Here is an 18139-nt window from a genome sequence, read left to right as displayed (position 1 = left end):
TTATTTATGTTAGTTTTGTTCATGTATACTTATTTACCATAATACAGTTAGACCAATTTGATTTTGAATCCGTATTGAATCATAGAAAAATTAGTTTGAATCAATCTCTAAACGATCCCGGATTCTGCAACCAGGAGTTCCAAAATTGTTTCAATGCTTAAATTCACATCCTTAAAAATCGAACAACAGATATTTTGTTTCCTTTCTTCAAAAATTTGGAACAATTAGAAATCACTCCATGCTTACAATTCATTTTTTTTTTTAAGAAATCGATGTTATAACATATTTTTATTAAATGATACGTTTAAAACAGCCCTAATACTACTAAAACATCATGTGTCATACTGGTGATGTCGTCCTGGTCATATAAATCAAGTGATCTATACTGCTTTTCGGCCCGGTCTTATATTTCCAATACGGACTGGCAATGAATCCTGAATTACATGTAAACATATACTGTGCATGTGATTGAGGATTAATTGCCAGTCCGTATTGGAAATATTGGCCCTATATAGATATAGGAAGATGTGGTATGAGTGCCAATGAGACAGCTCTAAATACAAATACAAATTTATAAAAGTAAACCATTAAGGGTCAAGGTACGGCCTTCATCACGGAGCGTAGGCTCACACCGAACAACAAGCTATAAAGGGCCCCAAAAATTAGTAATGTAAAACCATTCAAACGGGTAAACCAACGGTCTAATCTATATAAAAACGAGAAACGAGAACAATGTATGAATTACATAAACAAACGACAACTACTGTACATCAGATTCCTCAATTAGGACAGGTGCAAACATTTGCAGCGGGATTAAACGTTTTAATGTTACCAAACCTTTTCCCTTTTCTGAAACAATAGTATAACATCACAACAGAGAAAAATACACTATAAAATAGCAATTGGAAGGCTTAACTCAATCAAGTCTGTATTGAAAAAGTTGGATTATTTAATAAAAGTGTTATGAACTGGCTGTTTCTGTATTGGCACTGGTATAGATTCTCGGTCAGCTGTATTGGCCCTCGACTCTATGGGTCTCGAGGCCAATATAGCAAACCTTGAATCTATACCAGTGCCAATACAGAAACAGCCAGGTAAGAACACTTTATAATTTGCTCATTTTTAAAAGATGACTTTTTTGGACGTCGGATCGCGGCGTTTCCGCATATTTTACTTTTTCCAATTAATTCATCATCTGTTGATATATAATACTATGAATTTTTTGTGTATACTTTTAAACATATACCTATTCTGAAAGACGTGTATAATGTCAAATCATAGATAATACAAATAGTTTAGTCTAAAAGAAAACTTATAAATTTCCACTGTTACTATAGCTGAATAACTTGGGTACTCGGTGCAATTTGGGTACTGTGGCATTAACTGTCTCGAGTGGATAAATATCATAATACACTCGATATAGGGGTAGAATCTATGTATATCGCATTAAAAGAACACTTATAACAAAATATATACTTTAATGATAACAGGTATCAAAATGAACAATCTAAAAAAAAACACAAAAAAAAAACAATATACAAGTAGACATTTTCAGGGACCTACTATCAGGATTAAATCGCAAGTCTAAGCGTAATCCTAGGTATATACATCCTAGGTATAGGCCTAGTTTCTGCATATGTCCAGCAATAGTTACATATGTATAAAGAAATCAATACAGTCCATTAAAACACAATAGGTATTGACCTCGTATGCAGTTAAATAACAACAATAATTATTGACCGCGTTTTCAGTAAACAACTTCAACTATACGACTGTGGAATAAACTTAAATTATAATTTTGGCAATCGTTAACTCGACGTTATTGACACAACTTAGGTTCTGAGCCTTTTTTTGAATTATGATCTTAACAGAGTCAATATTGTTTCAGATTTGTCTTGTAGTTGTGGTGCTGAGTGTGAAGATTCATATCATTTCATTGTTCTAATTATGCGAATATAAGAACCAAATTATTTAATTATCTGAACTGTCTATCAAAGGACTCTCCACTAAATTTGAACATCTTAACCTCCGGTGATACGTCTTTAGCTAATGTAGAATATGAAAGAATTTTCAAGAACTTATTAATGAGTGTAAGAGGTTTCTAAATGTGTAATAATGCACACTAAAGTGCAAATACATGCATATTTTGTACAACCTTTCACATCTACGCACATCATCTTTTCACAAGTCCAATATATACATATAATGTGTTGTTTGCATGCATGCTTTCTAAATATACTATTGTTTTAAATTTTTCATGGTATACAAGATTTTATACTAAGTTTGATTAACTTGTGTCTTATCCCTTTTGCGTATGTCAGCAAATAAAATGTGTTTGAACTATTAAAATAACAACATTAAAGAGCTGCGCTAAAAGCGCATGATACGCCCGTTGCCTTTTAGGTTGTCTTTATGCTTTAAATGATTTCTTTTGTACATTAATTAGGCAGTTAGTTTTCTCATTTGAATTGTTTTACATTTCTCAAAAGGGATCTTTCATCAATAGATATAAACAATTCACCAAAGTTTCATAAAATTGTGTGAAAGCGTTTATGAGTGATTGTCCGAAAACTGGAAAATCCCCCCTTTTTTAAGCATAAAAATTCTTAACACGGAAACGTAAAATCTAAAATTTATAAAAATCGAAAAGGAGCATACGTCAAAAGATATAAAACAAGTTTCATAAAAGTTGGTGGATGCTTTTTCAGTTATTGTCCGAAGTGTGGACGACGGACGGACAGACGGACAGACTGACAATGGTATACTATAATACGTCTCGTCTTAGACGAGCTTAGACGGGCGTATAAAAACGAATAGTCCTTTTTGAAACATACTTTTAAATTTGTTGAAAAATTAAAAATATAAGAAGAATGTGTCCATATGACACAAATGAACCTGTTTTCTATTTCTGCATATAATGACTCAGTGACTGGTTCCCGGTTTAAGATATGGTATTTTGATAGGCAGATAATCGCCTTATAAAACTACAAGCAAAGTCAGTCGATGTAAATGTTTAATGGTATATAACATGGTGATGTGTACAATCTATAAAGTTATAAAACTATATGAATATATAACATGGTGATGTACAATCCATAAAACTAAAAATATAAATATATATGTAGTAGCCTTCTTTGTCATAATTTTTATTTAGGGGGTGGATTGTAATTGGCCTGTGGATAAGCTGTTTGTGGATACCCTTGTTGTCCAACTGAGGCACCCTGTGGCTGTAGCACTGTTCCATTAGTGTTTGCTCTGCGCCCTGTAAGACAGATATATATATATATATAAATGTCTTGACATGTATTAGTTATCTTAATTTTTCTCATTGCATTGTTTTTCGATAAAGTGGTGGTTTCGTTGCTTGAATTTGTTTGTACATTTATTTTGATTACTACTTTCCAAGATCTGAAACTTGCGACAGATAGGTATGTGTGAAATAGTTTCAAAGCCAAAATCAATAAACGAAATCGTATTGTAAAAATATCATGTCAAAAGGATATTTATGAATTTGAAATATGCAAATATTAAAAAATAATTTACGGCGACGATCGTCCTAAAATAGGAGGAATCCCGCTTGATGAGCGCATCTACAAGGATGTGCGGGAAGTCGGTAGAACGTCAAGTCCGGTTATCTTTGTAAGGAAGCCAAACGATCCAAAGATCTGTGCGAAGAAGAACTCTTTAAATAAAACTCGTAAAAAAATCAGTGAATAGTTGAAAAAATAGACTACTTGTTTCCTTTATATGTTCTTTATCATCTAGCATTCTCCCTTTAGTGTCGGTAGGTCAAATGAATGAAATATTCCCCCTTTAGTCTCTGTAGCTCAAATGAATGAAATATTCCCCCTTTAGTCTCTGTAGCTCAAATGAATGAAATATTCCCCCTTTAGTGTCGGTAGGTCAAATGAATGAAATATTCCCGGCCCTTTAGTCTCTGTAGCTCGAATGAATGAAATATTCCTCCTTTTAGTGTCGGTTACTCGAATGAATGAAATATTCCCCCTTTAGTGTCGGTAGGTCAAATGAATGAAATATTCCCCCTTTAGTCTCTGTAGCTCAAATGAATGTAATATTTCCCCTTTAGTGTCGGTAGGTCAAATGATGAAATATTCCCTATTTAGTGTCGGCAACTCGAATGAATGAAATATTCCCCCTTTTAGTGTCGGTAGGTCAAAAGAATGAAATATTCCCCCTTTAGTGTCGGTAGGTCAAATGAATGAATTATTCCCCCTTTAGTGTCGGTAGGTCAAATGAATGAAATATTCCCCATTTAGTGTCGGTAACACGAATTAATGAAATATTCACCCTTTAGTGTCAGTTATTCGAATGATTGAAATATTCCCCCTTTAGTGTCGGTAGGTCAAATGAATGAAATATTCCCCCTTTAAGTGTCGGTAGGTCAAATGAATGTAATATTCCCCCTTTAGTGTCGGTAGGTCAAATGAATGAAATATTCCCCCTTTTAGTGTCGGTAGGTCAAATGAATGAAATATTCCTCCTTTAGTGTCGGTAGGTCAAATGAATGAATTATTCCCCCTTTAGTGTCGGTAGGTCAAATGAATGAAATATTTCCCATTTAGTGTCGGTAACTCGAATTAATGAAATATTCCCCTTTAGTGTCGGTAGCTCAAATGAATGAAATATTCCCCCTTTAGTCTCTGTAGCTCATATGAATGAAATATTTGAACAAACAACTAAATATTATTGCTATCAAAACGAAGAAACACGTTTATAAGTACGTATTGTTGTAGTTTCTGGCGATTTGTATACCTTCAGCAAATGTTTTGCAAATATAAAAAGATAATTTACCTCCTCTGCAGCAGCACACACAGATCACAGCAACAAAAACTCCAAAGCCAACCAAGCAACCTATTGCTATACCAACAATGACTCTGTAATAAAAATAAAATCAAATTAATTATGGTACTCATAATATTGAGTCATTATACGATGATTTTTTTCTTATTTGATATTATTCTCTTATATGAAACACTCTGCTCTGTGTTATAGTGAGAGAAAAACCAATGAAGTAATTTAAAATCGATATTTTAAAACTTTTTACTAATTTGAAATTAAGTAAAAAAACTAAACACAAACAGACAAAACGTTTTCAACTAAAATATGGTGGCCATTTCCCCTTTTCGTGTTTTTGCATTTTCTCCTTTCACTATCCCAACGCGAAATCAGGAAATCGAGAAAGCGAGAAAGCGAAATCGGGATTTTCAGAAATCGGGAAATTAAGAAATCGGGAAATCGAGAAATCGGGAAATCGAGAAAGAGAAAACGCGAAATCGAGAAATTTCGTGTTTATGCGTTTTTGCTTTCTTGCTTTTTCGATTTCTCGATTTCCTGATTTCTTGATATCCTTATTTCTCGATTTCCCTATTTTCCCGATTTCTCAATTTCTAGATTTTGCTTTCCCGATTTCTCAATTTCCTGATTTCGCGTTTGCAAAGTGAAAGGAGAAAACACGAGAACGCGAAAAGGCGAAATGGCGGCATCCATACTTAAATATTTAATCAATTCAGGTTTTCGCAATACATAGCTGATTTGAAAGTAAGAATGAATGCTCTCCTTATCGTCTTTCAGAAAAGAACATACAAGACATGTTAAATATGAAACTATCTGAGGTCGCACACCACAGTGTTGGGTGTGTAGTTTCGCATTTTTCCCCATCGTGGATATTTCAAATATGAGACCTAACCTATGGATAGCTGAAGATCATAAGAGTCTTCATAGTGGGTTTATAGGAACATCAAGATTGTGGACTGTATGTATTATAGGCTGGTTCGGCAATTATTGTAAGGTTTTCCCCCAAAAGGTATCTCTCAAAGGCATTGACAATTTAGTTAAGACCAAATTCAAGGGGAATATGTGACATTTTTCTAACCCTTTTTGCAATATGTTATGGTAAATAAATGCAAAGTGTTGATACCCAATAAACGGAATTATATTTAACTATTTTAACTTTTGAAAATCAAATCTATGGAAGATACTGATTACATATGCACCTATATGACACGAACTGTTGGTTTAAAGTATTAAAAAGTCAGAAATAGAAGATGATTAACCATTTTGTGGTCGCATTTCAATTCTATTTTCTTACTATGGAGTGCTACATGAACCCTCAACACATGTTCGGATAAATTTGTCATTCTAATTTCAAGCGTGTCAGTTGATGAATGCTTTACACCTTTTACAGTTTCACAATCACAGTGCAAAACTGCCTTCACAATCACAGTGCAAAACCGCCTTCACAATCACAGTGCAAAACCGCCTTCACAATCACAGTGCAAAACCGCCTTCACAATCACAGTGCAAAACCGCCTTCACAATCACAGTGCAAAACCGCCCTTCACCATCACAGTGCAAAACCGCCCTTCACCATCACAGTGCAAGACCGCCCTTCACAATCACATTGCAAAACCGCCCTTCACAATCACAGTGCAAAACCGCCTTCACAATCACAGTGCAAAACCGCCCTTCACAATCACAGTGCAAAACCGCCCTTCACAATCATAATTCTATATAGGACAGTATTGGGAATATGTGCATAAAAGAGAATCTGCCACAATACTGAGGAATGTAGTCGTCCGTGTACATGTTCAGACGATATGTGTTTTTTAAGCTTCAAAGAGCGCAATAGGAAACAGGCAGAAGAATTCAGGATTGTCCTTTAAGTAAGGTTACATATAATTCTGAATTACTAGTTTTTAAATTGTTTTCTATGTTTTTAAAACCTCACCACCTAAGCTTCAGGACAGAGAAACTCACCCGATACTGAGACAGGTTGCGGTCCCTGTACATACATATCCATCTTGGCAACACCATATTGTTCCGCTACAGTGATGGTATCCAGAAAAACAGGAATAATCTGACCCTATATAAAAAGTGAACGTTAATGGCGTTATTTAAAGACTATGCACAACGCCCTTACTACATGTATTTGCTGTTTTATTTGTTTATTTCTAGTTTCGACAACACGCCTTGTCTTCAGCACAAAAGACAAGAATAAAAAATAAAAGGTAACTGCATGTATTGTATGTTAAGCCTAATTTAAGATACTTCAAATGCATCTTTTATGCTTTTGCGTGGTTGGGTTGCTGTCTCATTGGTGTATAGCCTACAACATCTTTTATGCTATCTTCCTACAACTGTAACAAATCATCTGATAAGATGTAAGGGTCAGAAACCGACGAAATTAAAGTTCTTTTTGGTATCGTAATGGCAATGTATAAATGAATGGAGAAACTAGAGAGTAAATTGCAAAATTTTTACTTATTCGTAAAAAATTCTTTCATATCAAAATACACAATATATATACATCTGTACAAAACGATAATAATGAATGAAAATACATAAAAACAATAATAACATATTACATAACATATTACATAATACAGTAGCTTGGCCTAGAAAAGGGGTCAACTAAGCCACCAGGAAAGATGCAATAAAATAAGTCTTTCCTACCCCACAAAGGCCAAGCACTTGGCAGAAAATAAAGCTTTGATCTAAATGCCTGATCATAATTAGTTCTAATTTAACCATACAACTATAAATACAATACCGGCCCAAGCAAGTACCGTAATGTTAACAGACAAAGTCATTGTAAGAATTAAACAGATATAAGAGCCACACACAAACATCTATATATCAATGATAAAGTTTGCATTATAGTTACGTATGCATAAATATATCATGCATACGCATTAAAAAACTTAACGGCCCAAGCAGTTAAGTTTTGTTAGAATACATAGCTTCATGCGTTGAAACCTTTTGACTTTATAATTGCTATTGCATTAAAATGATATGTTTTATTATATGATGACACACTAACTGGAGATTGATCAAAAATAAAATTCGTATTGATTGCCAATTACCAGCCCAAGCAAGTAATGTAAAGATGCTGAAAAATATGTATATATTCCTATAAAAATGATTGTACCGGCCCAAGCAGGTACCAAAATTGCCTATCAATTTAAATGAGAATACTGACACACATAATCTAGGCAGGGGCTCTCCAAAGGGAAAGGCAAATTAACTTAGAATAAAACTAAAGATTTCCGTCATCTGCATAAAATAAGTTATTAAAATAACTTGCCTTTATTTATTATAATACATGATTTGTTTTTTGTGTGTTTTAAAATTACAGAGGTCACAAACAATAAAATATCAGTATATGTTGAATAATGATTCACGCGTCATATAGATAGCAATTCTTGTTATGAAAAAAACAAAACAAAACAAAAAGTAAAAATAGTTTCAATAAACGATAAAACAATGCGATTAAGTTAATAATCAGTTGTTTTTTTTTTGTGCCATATATGTTCATATTTATTTTATATTGTAAAAAATCTAAATGAATTCTTTATTTACCTTTGATATTTGATATACACTGAAAAAGAATCGCAACTATCACACTGATCAATATTATCAACTTCATGGTGGATGTTTTACCAGTAATAAAGCGTGGTATTTAAGTTTGATGATATAAATGTAAAATTGTAGAATTTCCAAACTATGTCGGAGGTTGCGAAATCGACCAAGCCTTCTGTCATGTGATTTTGTTTATCGTCATTTGATAAAACGGATCAATTTACAATTGTATTGACCATGTTGACGAAAGTTTTACTATATATCCTACATTATCTGTTATCAGTTAAGTTTTACAAGTTATAAGAGTTAACAAATGTGTGTGTGTGTATGTACATATAATATAGAATTCGTCTCAAATTCATCCAAACAATGTTTGATCTTCAAATTTGCTAACGCAGTTTTTTGTTCTTCCCTCGGTTCTTCCCTTAACGGGATTCGAACCCTTGCTTCTGTGACATCCTGGCTACACCGCCTGCACTGTTGAAATTATTTTATAGATAGAAATGTTAAAAAAAACAAACAATTGAAAGCTCTGCACACCGGAGCAGTTATATATGATAATTACAGTATTAAAAACAATTGTTTAAATAATTAAAAATAAGAACTGTTGCGCAATATTTGTCCTGATTTTTTGCAAATAAATTGTTTAGCGTAACATCTGATTTTTACCACTGTTGGAAAAACCTGGATCATGGCACATTTACAAAATGTGGCTCTTTTATTATGTTTACTGATAAAACACTTAACTTTCGAAAACATTGAGTTTTTGCAATAAGCAAACACGTCACACATGAATATCTTCTTTTTCATTTGTTCCCAAATACATAATCATGACTTGTATCTTTTGGCTTATAGCTTTTTCGGGCTGAAGCAGATCTTCCCATGATGGGTGATACATCTATAGTAGGACACACTTATCCTATCAAAGTACTGTTATTTGTATTTTTCTTGGTGGATTTAACGATATTTTAAGCAGTCAACTACTGTCTCATTCATTCTCAGTTTGCAAAAAAACAAGGAATTCCCTTGAGGCAGTGAAGATTAAGATAATCTTATATTTGCATCACAACAAAACACGGCATTGCATGACAAAACCCATGTTATAGAGGTTATTTTGTTTAGATGTGGATGTATAAATTCTCATTATTTTGCAATGGAAACATTGCCATATGTTAGCAAAGTGCAACACTCTCTGTACGTTAAGACCTCGTTCTGCCGGTGGAATTTTCTGTCCCTATTCAAAATATCTTCATATTAAATACATGCGGCAGTCGAAAGTCCTGTCCCTTATCCAGGTCAATACACTGCAGAGATAACCCATATGAATTCTAATCAAATTGTTCTCGTCTCAAAAATGCATGACGCATTTGCGACTGAAGGCAAACAAACAGCAATCAGTCAATTAAGGATGTCTGCTTGTCATGTTTTGGAGTTTTTGTCAGATTTACGGAATCCTCTGGTTTTATTCATTTGAATGCCTTAAAAAAATTTGCCCATGAACCCCAATTTTTCTTTTTATAAATCTGTTACATGTATACAATTATAAGTCATTTGTAAAAGTTTTATAAAATTTTATTTATTTTTTAATAGTATTTGAGAAATTTAACTGGTCAATGATAAAGCTATGAAAAATCAAGAGAGAACATTTTCTCGCCAAAACTCCAATGGCTAATATCTCGAAAACAAGCACATTGACCCCTATATTTAGTTTGCTTTTTTATTCCTTTTTATTCCCTATCAATACATACTAGTTTTATGAAAAGTTATTTATTTCGAAACTGAGCAGCGCACATCCTTAAAAACAAACTTTTTTCTCTGCTTCATTTCCAGTCAATTAAAAAACAAACTTTTTTATCTGCTTCATTTCCCTGTTTTGAATTAGATTATCTAAAAATTCGTGTGTAAAATTTTGTTCTATTGATAGAACAATTTGTCCTTCAACCATTTTTACAAAAAAAATCATAAATTTACTACTTGTATCAGAAATATAGAGTGAGTACATACTTAACGTAGTTTCACTCAAAATAACAAATCCTATGACAAACAAATCTTATCAGTATTTGTTTTTTGGATGATATATTAGTTCTACCGAATCATAAGCTATTTTTTTTGCAAGATGTTTTGTTCTACTTGTGCCATATGCATCTTTATACAAAGTGCCCGAAATTGAACCGGCAAATTAATAAAATTTGTTTCAAAATTTCAGACATTTTACAAAACGACTAGGTATTTTAAGTTATTTTGTATAATACTTGTTTAGTTTAGGCATTTTTTTCAAATTGCTTGAAAATTCAGTTATTTTACAAAATATAATATCTAGATTTAGAAAATACCTGTACATATATACATTGTTGGGATCTTATTTAGATTAATTATGTTATAGATATTTCATATCTTTTGGATAGTTTTGTGGTGTATCGTAAATTATACCATAGCTTTTGTTGAAACTCCCGGCAATAACCGAGGGTTGCCGAGGGTTTTCAACAAAAGCTATGGTATAATTTATGAAACACCACAAAACTATCCAAAATATGAAATATCTGTTTTAACCTATCGCATATATTGCTGTTTAAAAATGTGTATTTCATATATTTTTGTTAGTTTACTTTAAAAATACTTTAATACGAATCAGTCAAATTACCCTTTTTGGACCTTACACATTAAGCTCCGCCTACTTTCTGAAATAAGCAAGGGCTTCTGAAACAGCGGGAACATCAGTTAGACAAGATTTTTCGACATCGATGGATGCACATCTACATTGGTGACGGGTAACGTTACAGACAAAAGAAATTGGATGTTCTGCATATGTCTGCAAGAGATATTTTAAAAGTTTTCCGGAACCCCAGATTAAAAGTTGAACTGCAAAGGGTTAGTGTATTTTTAGCTCACCTGGCCCGAAGGGCCAAGTGAGCTTTTCCCATCACTTTGCGTCCTGCGTCCGTCGTCGTCCGTCGTCTGTCGTCGTCCGTCGTCGTCGTTAACTTTTACAAAAATCTTCTCCTCTGAAACTACTGGGCCAAATTAAACTAAACTTGGCCACTATCATCATTGGGGTATCTAGTTTAAAAAATGTGTCCGGTGACCCGGCCAACCAACCAAGATGGCCGCCATGGCTAAAAATAGAACATAGGGGTAAAATGCAGTTTTTGGCTTATAACTCAAAAACCAAAGCATTTAGAGCAAATCTGACATGGGGGTTAATTTGTTTATCAGGTCAAGATCTATCTGCCATGAAATTTTCAGATGAATCGGACAACCCGTTGTTGGGTTGCTGCCCCTGAATTGGTAGTTTTAAGGAAATTTTGCTGTTTTTGGTTATTATCTTGAATATTATTATAGATAGAGATAAACTGTAAACAGCAATAATATTCAGCTAAGTAAGATTTATAAAAAAGTCAAGTGACCGAAATGGTCAGTTGACCCCTTTAGGAGTTATTGCCCTTTTTAGTCCATTTTTAACCATTTTTCGTAAATCTTAGTAATCTTTTACAAAAATCTTCTCCTCTGAAACTACTGGGCCAAATTAATCCAAACTTGGTCACAATCATCATTGGGGTATCTAGTTTAAAAAATTTGTCCGGTGACCTGGCCATCGAACCAAGATGGCCGCCACGGCTAAAAATAGAACGTATGGGTAAATTGAAGATTTTGGCTTATAACTCTGAAACCAAGGCATTTAGAGAAAATCTTACAGGGTTAATATTGTTTATTAAGTGAAGATCTATCTGCCCTGAAATTTTCAGACGAATCAAACAACTGGTTGTTGGGTTGCTGCCCCTAAATTGGCAATTTTAAGGAATTTTTGCCGTTTTTTGGTTATTATCTTGAATATTATTATAGATAGAGATAAACTGAAAACAGCAATAATGTTTAGCAAATTAAGATCTACAAATAAGTCAACATGACCGAAATTGTCAGTTAACCCCTTAAGGATTTATTGCACTTTAGAGTCAATTTTTAACAATTTTTCGTAAATTTTTGTTATCGTTTACAAAAATCTTCTCCTCTGAAACTAGTATGACAAATTTAACCAATATTGTTCACAATCATCATAAGGGTATTTAGTTTAAAAAATGTGTCCGATGACCCAGCGAACCAACCAAGATATACGCCATTGCTAACAAAAGAACATAGGGGTAAAATGAAGATTTTGGCTTATAACTCTGAAACCAAAGAATTTAGAGCAAATTTGACATGGGGTTATAATGTTTATCAGGTCAAGATTTATCTGCCCTAATATTTTCGCATGAATTGGACAACAATTGTTGTTGGGTTGCTGCTGCCGAAATTAATCAACTGACAACACAAAATCTAAAACTTAATAAATATTGTTCAAAATATCAATTATCTATTAAAAGATGTTTTTGGTCATTAAAAAAATAAAGTTTTTCATTTTATCAAGGATTTGTACAGTTAGGTTAACTATACAAATCCTTGATAATGATTTTATATTTTCTTAGAAGTTTAGGAAAATATTTTTTCAATGTACAGTAATTGTGTCCCTTGTTCTCATTTCCTGGGATAAATCTAATATAAAGTATTGATATTGAATTAATATTTAGGAAATATTTGAACCATACCATTTACTTTACAAGAATGAAGACTATATATTTTCAGTGTAATGAGTTTTAGTTAATTGTACTTTGTTGTTTAAAAGTTTCTTTGTGGTAATAAGATATAGCAAAAAGAAACTCTTCAATGAAAAGTTAGAATATTCCTTTCCTTTTGCAGTTTGTAGGTGAGTATATGAAAGAGTTTGCATAAGTTTAAAAATATAATGGGGACTCACAAACTGCTTAGTATTTTAGATATAATATCATATATAGATAAATAGGATCAATATAATTAAATGAAGAATCTGATTAGCTAGCATTCTAAATTTAGAATGTAAAATTAAAGTATAAAATAAAAATGACATCATGAAAGTCATGAAAGGGAAGAATACATTACAGATAAAGGACAGCAAATAATATTAACCTGATTGAAATAGCTTAGTTATTATTTATTTCACTGTGTTGAGCAGTTGAAAATAAGGTAGCATACAATTTAATGTATCTAATTTGCAAACACTTGTAAATTTAGCATTTTTTTGCATGTTCCCAACAATGTCAAAGTTGAATGTTGTTGTGGAGAAAACATTCTTGTAAAAGAGAAGGATGAAGTTAAAACAAGTTTTTAATGGATCAGGATATATGTATTTAAATGTTTGATGAATAATCATTATAATTGCATTTAAATTAGTAAAATATTTGAAGCATTTGTGTTCTGTTGTAACTTGTGAACTGATATAGTTGATTTGTAGTTCTACAAATTAAAAATTGAAAGACGTTCTCACTATTATTTTTATGATTTCTAATAATATCTGACTATGTAAAAATAGGATCTATTAGTCATGTTAGTGATAGATCAATGAAATTATGTACAAAATGGATTGCTATCAGGTCATATAAGTTTCATGACTAAGATATGAGGCCCTACCCCTTTGGTCATGGTCATGGTCCAGTGATTTTGTATGAAGTAGCAATTTTTATGGCCCAGCAACAAAGTTGTCGGGGCCATATATTTTTATCCTTGACTATGAGTTAACCATCATGAGTTACAGATCAAATTACGGTTGGTTCTACTTCACTATTTTGTTGCAGAAATTAAGGCCTTTGGACTTTGATAAATTGTTTAAAATTAGTTATACAGACTTTATTTTCTAAATGCCTTATGATATTAGGCTGATTTTTGGTATGTAAGTTAATCATGATGAGTTACAGATCAAATTTTAGCTTTTGTTTCACTCCAGTTATGTTTGTCAAAATTACAGGCTTTTGACTTCAATAAATTTTTGAAAGTCACAGTTATACAAACTTTTTTTCTAAACGCCTGTAGATATTAGGCTGATTTTTGGTATAATCAGTTACTACAGCTCAAGTTTAAGTTCCGCTCTGCTGATTTTTGCCTAAATTAAGGGTTAAAGACTTTGAAAATTGTTGAAAATCAGTCATACAGACTTTTTTCTATCACCTTCAGATATTGGTCTGACTTTTATACGACCACAAAAATTGAAATTGTTTGGTTGGATATTGGTATCACGTTGGCGTCGTCGTCTGCGTTGTTGTCTTCGGTTTTCGCACTATAACTTTAGTGTAAGTAAATAGAAATCTATGAAATTTAAACACAAGGTTTATATCCACAAAAGGGTGGTTTGGGATTGATTTTGTGAGTTTTGGTCCCAACTTTGGTCCCAACAGTTTAGGAATTAGGGGCCAAAAAGGGGCCGAAATAAGCATTTTTCTTGGTTTTCGCACCATAACTTTAGTATAAGTTAATAAAAATTTATGAAATTTAAACACAAGGTTTATGACCATAAAAGGAAGGTTGGGATTGGTTTTGGGAGTTTTGGTCCAAACAGTTTAGGAAAAAGGGGCCCTAAGGGTCCATAATTAAACTTTGTTTGATTTCATCAAAAATTGAATAATTGGGGTTCTTTGATATGACGAATCTACCTGTGTATGTAGATTCTTAATTTTTGGTCCAGTTTTCAAATTGGTCTACATTAAGGTCCAAAGGGTCCAAAATTAAACTTAGTTTGATTTTAACAAAAATTGAATCCTTGGGGTTCTTTGATATGCTGAATCTAAAAATGTACTTAAGGTGGCTCGGGACTATTCGACTGCGCATAGTTTCACGCATGAATTACAAAAGTATTTGTTGTAAATTAGATATAATTTTTTTAAATATTTTGATTGATTATAGAAATGTTAAATCATTGTAGTTATGTGACTTATAGAATATTTTCGTTATTATTCGTATTTGTAAAAGGGTCAAAATGACATTTCACCCATTTTCACCATTTTCCCGCCAAAATTTGGATTTTAAGGCAAAATATTTTTTTTTCTTTATCGGTGACCTATGTTTTTTATTTGCGCATTCTTTGAAGCTATATTTCAGCTTTTTGGGGAAAGACGGCTTCAAACCGTCAATCCCCTATGGGGTTGACCAGAGTGACATTCCCTCACATCATTCATTTTGTTTTTATAGTGTGGAAAACCCCCCAACAAATCTTACTTAGATTGAAGAGAAGGAGACACAGAAATGAATAGTTTGACTTTAAACACTTTTTTTACACATTTCCCTTCTGTTTCTAACGAAATTATCGTATCTTGAGCTCTCCTTTACACTATTTACGTTTCTTTTACAATCCGGAAAAATCAGTATGACGAGATATTCTAAATATATCCAACCTACATTGTATTTTACAGTGACGTCATTCTTGGAATGCCACCAGAAGCAGGGATATCCTTCACTGGTTATTTAAATCATTCCCAGAGATCGTGCACTAATTACAAATTGGTATTTGCTAAATCTAAACATAATATTGTTTACTGTAGATGATTCAAACATCAACATGCAATACTTTAATTTGTAGGTCAGCAACTTTCAAAGTAAACAAAGATCGTGGGGTTACATGAGATAGGGGAGAGGAACGATTTTATTGATTTTTTTCCGTCAAAATTCTGTTTTGAGAATCTTCTTCCAATTCAGGAGCACCTCAACTGATGAGTAATTATCCACTAAAATAAAAGTTAATGTATTTAAACACTTAAAATGTGACATTTCATTGGATTAGTAGTCTTCCATTAAAACGTAATTTTTGTGTACCAACATAATCATTGTAATGGTAAAAAAAAAAAAAAAAAAATTGAAAATGTTGCATTTTGTAGTTTCAACCTATTTATTCATGAAATTTACAAATTTATATTTTAAATTTAGGATTTAGAAACAAGCTTCACACAGTTTACATCAATCATATTGTTTTTTATTAGTACCTGTTTCCCTGTGATGAGAGTTGTAACTGGGAACTTTATCAATGGAAATTTAAAACTGAATAGATTTTTCAGTCCACACTTCCTTAAGAAAAAAATTAAAAATCCAAGAGTACTGTCACAAAAAATGGAAAATGGCCCTAGCCTGCAGTTCAGTGGTAAACAATCAAGATTTCAAAAAAATATTGTAGTTGTTGTGAAATGACAGAATTCAGTTGAATTTTAGATAATTAACTATCAACTTTAATCAAATGTTTAGATTTAGAAGATGCAGATCTCTTCCATTGGTCCAAATTGAATCCTAAACAAAGGAAATGAAATTACATAAACAACAATTGATTTCAATATTGTCAACCTTTCTGCATGTTCTAGCTGTTCTCTTTTATCATTCTTTATATGAAGACTATCAAAAGATACACCCCCCCCTTTCCAAAAAAAAAATATAATTAAATAGAAACAAGGGCCGTCTTTCCCCTCAGAGCAATTCAGCTCTTTGATTATATTACAGTTTTGGACCAATTGTCATAGAACGTTTTTTTTATATTCCGATAAAAATATGTCAACACCTCTATTTTCCCTATCATTTCATTGAAAAATGGTCCCTTTAACATACCTGTTTAAAAGTAAAATTTTAAGCTTAAATGGTCGGTGACCCCCTATTTTTTTTCGACCAATTTGATTCACTTTCTGTAAATAATAAAATAACAAAAAATACGGCACTTCTGATAGAAACTTCGAATAGTCCCGAGCCAACTTAAGATTTTTTATTATTGGTCCAGTTTTCAAGTTGGTCCAAATCGGGGTCCAAAACTAAACTCTGTTTATCAAAAATTGAATAATTGGGGTTCTTTGATATGCCAAATCTAACTGTGTATGTAGATTCTTAATTTTTGGTCCCGTTTTCAAATTGGTCTACATTAAGGTTCAAAGGGTGCAAAATTAAACTAAGTTTGATTTTAGCAAAAATTGAATTCTTGGGCTTCTTTGATATGCTGAATCTAAACATGTACTTAGATTTTTGATTACCGTATGGGCCCAGTTTTCAAGTTGGTCCAAATCAGGATCCAAAATTATTATATTAAGTATTGTGCAATAGCAAAAAATCTTCAATTGCACAGTATTGTGCAATAGCAAGAAATTTTCAATTGCACTGTATTGCGCAATAGCAAGAAATCTTCAATTGCACAGTATTGTGCAATAGCAAGTATTTTCAATTGCACCGTATTGCGCAATAGCAAGAAATATCATATTGCGCAATAGCAAGAAATTTTCAATTGGAGCCATCTTTCTTTGTCTAGAATAAGTAGTTGAATCAACTTAAAACATTGTTTTATAAAATATACAATGTATATTCACTTTTACTACCAACTGATAAATTAAAACAATCTTTACCATTCAGTGATAACAAGCACTTTTATTACATTTTAATATTTTATGATGTATTTAAATGAGTAGTTATTGTTGCAAACTCCATTAGAAATTTGAATTGAGATCAGTTTTGATAATTTTTGATTAGGGAAAGGGGGGGTGTGAAAAAAAAAATTGGGGGGGGGGGTTAAATTTTTCTCATTTCTGATTTCATAATTAGACTACATTCATTCTGTGTCAGAAACCTATGCTGTGTCAACTATTTAATCACAATCCAAATTTAGAGCTGAATCCAGCTTGAATGTTTAGTTTAAACATATTTTATTTGCTGAATTAAAGCAAACTGGATTAGACACAAGTAAATCATACTTATGATGTCTTCTCCATTAAATCATTCTGCTTAAATGTTGTCTCCATACTTGCCCCAACCGTTCGGGTTCAACCTCTGCGGTCGTATAAAACTGCGCCCTGCGGAGCATCAGGTTATTATGTAACTTGACCATCACGTGTAACAAATCAAGTTTAAGTTTTGTTAAGCTCTTCTAATTTTTTGCCGAAATTACAGGCTTTGGAATTTA

The 18139-nt window shown here is 32.5% G+C and overlaps 1 protein-coding gene across 1 annotated transcript; it reads right to left on the bottom strand.

Moving 5' to 3' along the window:
- Positions 1 to 2999: 2999 nt before the first annotated feature.
- LOC139514720 (uncharacterized) lies at positions 3000 to 8558 on the bottom strand. The gene is made up of 4 exons (XM_071304323.1): positions 8380 to 8558; positions 6778 to 6883; positions 4813 to 4895; positions 3000 to 3262 (listed from the first exon to the last, which is right to left on the bottom strand). Exons 1-4 carry the CDS (start codon positions 8444 to 8446, stop codon positions 3147 to 3149), a joined length of 372 nt encoding a protein of 123 aa, XP_071160424.1. The 5' UTR covers positions 8447 to 8558; the 3' UTR covers positions 3000 to 3146.
- Between the last annotated feature and the right edge of the window lie 9581 nt (positions 8559 to 18139).

The sequence above is a fragment of the Mytilus edulis genome, chromosome 3, assembly GCF_963676685.1.
Source record: "Mytilus edulis chromosome 3, xbMytEdul2.2, whole genome shotgun sequence".
NCBI classification, from domain to species: domain Eukaryota; kingdom Metazoa; phylum Mollusca; class Bivalvia; order Mytilida; family Mytilidae; genus Mytilus; species Mytilus edulis.
The sequence above is the reverse complement of the archived record's forward strand: the minus strand, read 5'-3'. Positions and strand labels throughout refer to the sequence as shown.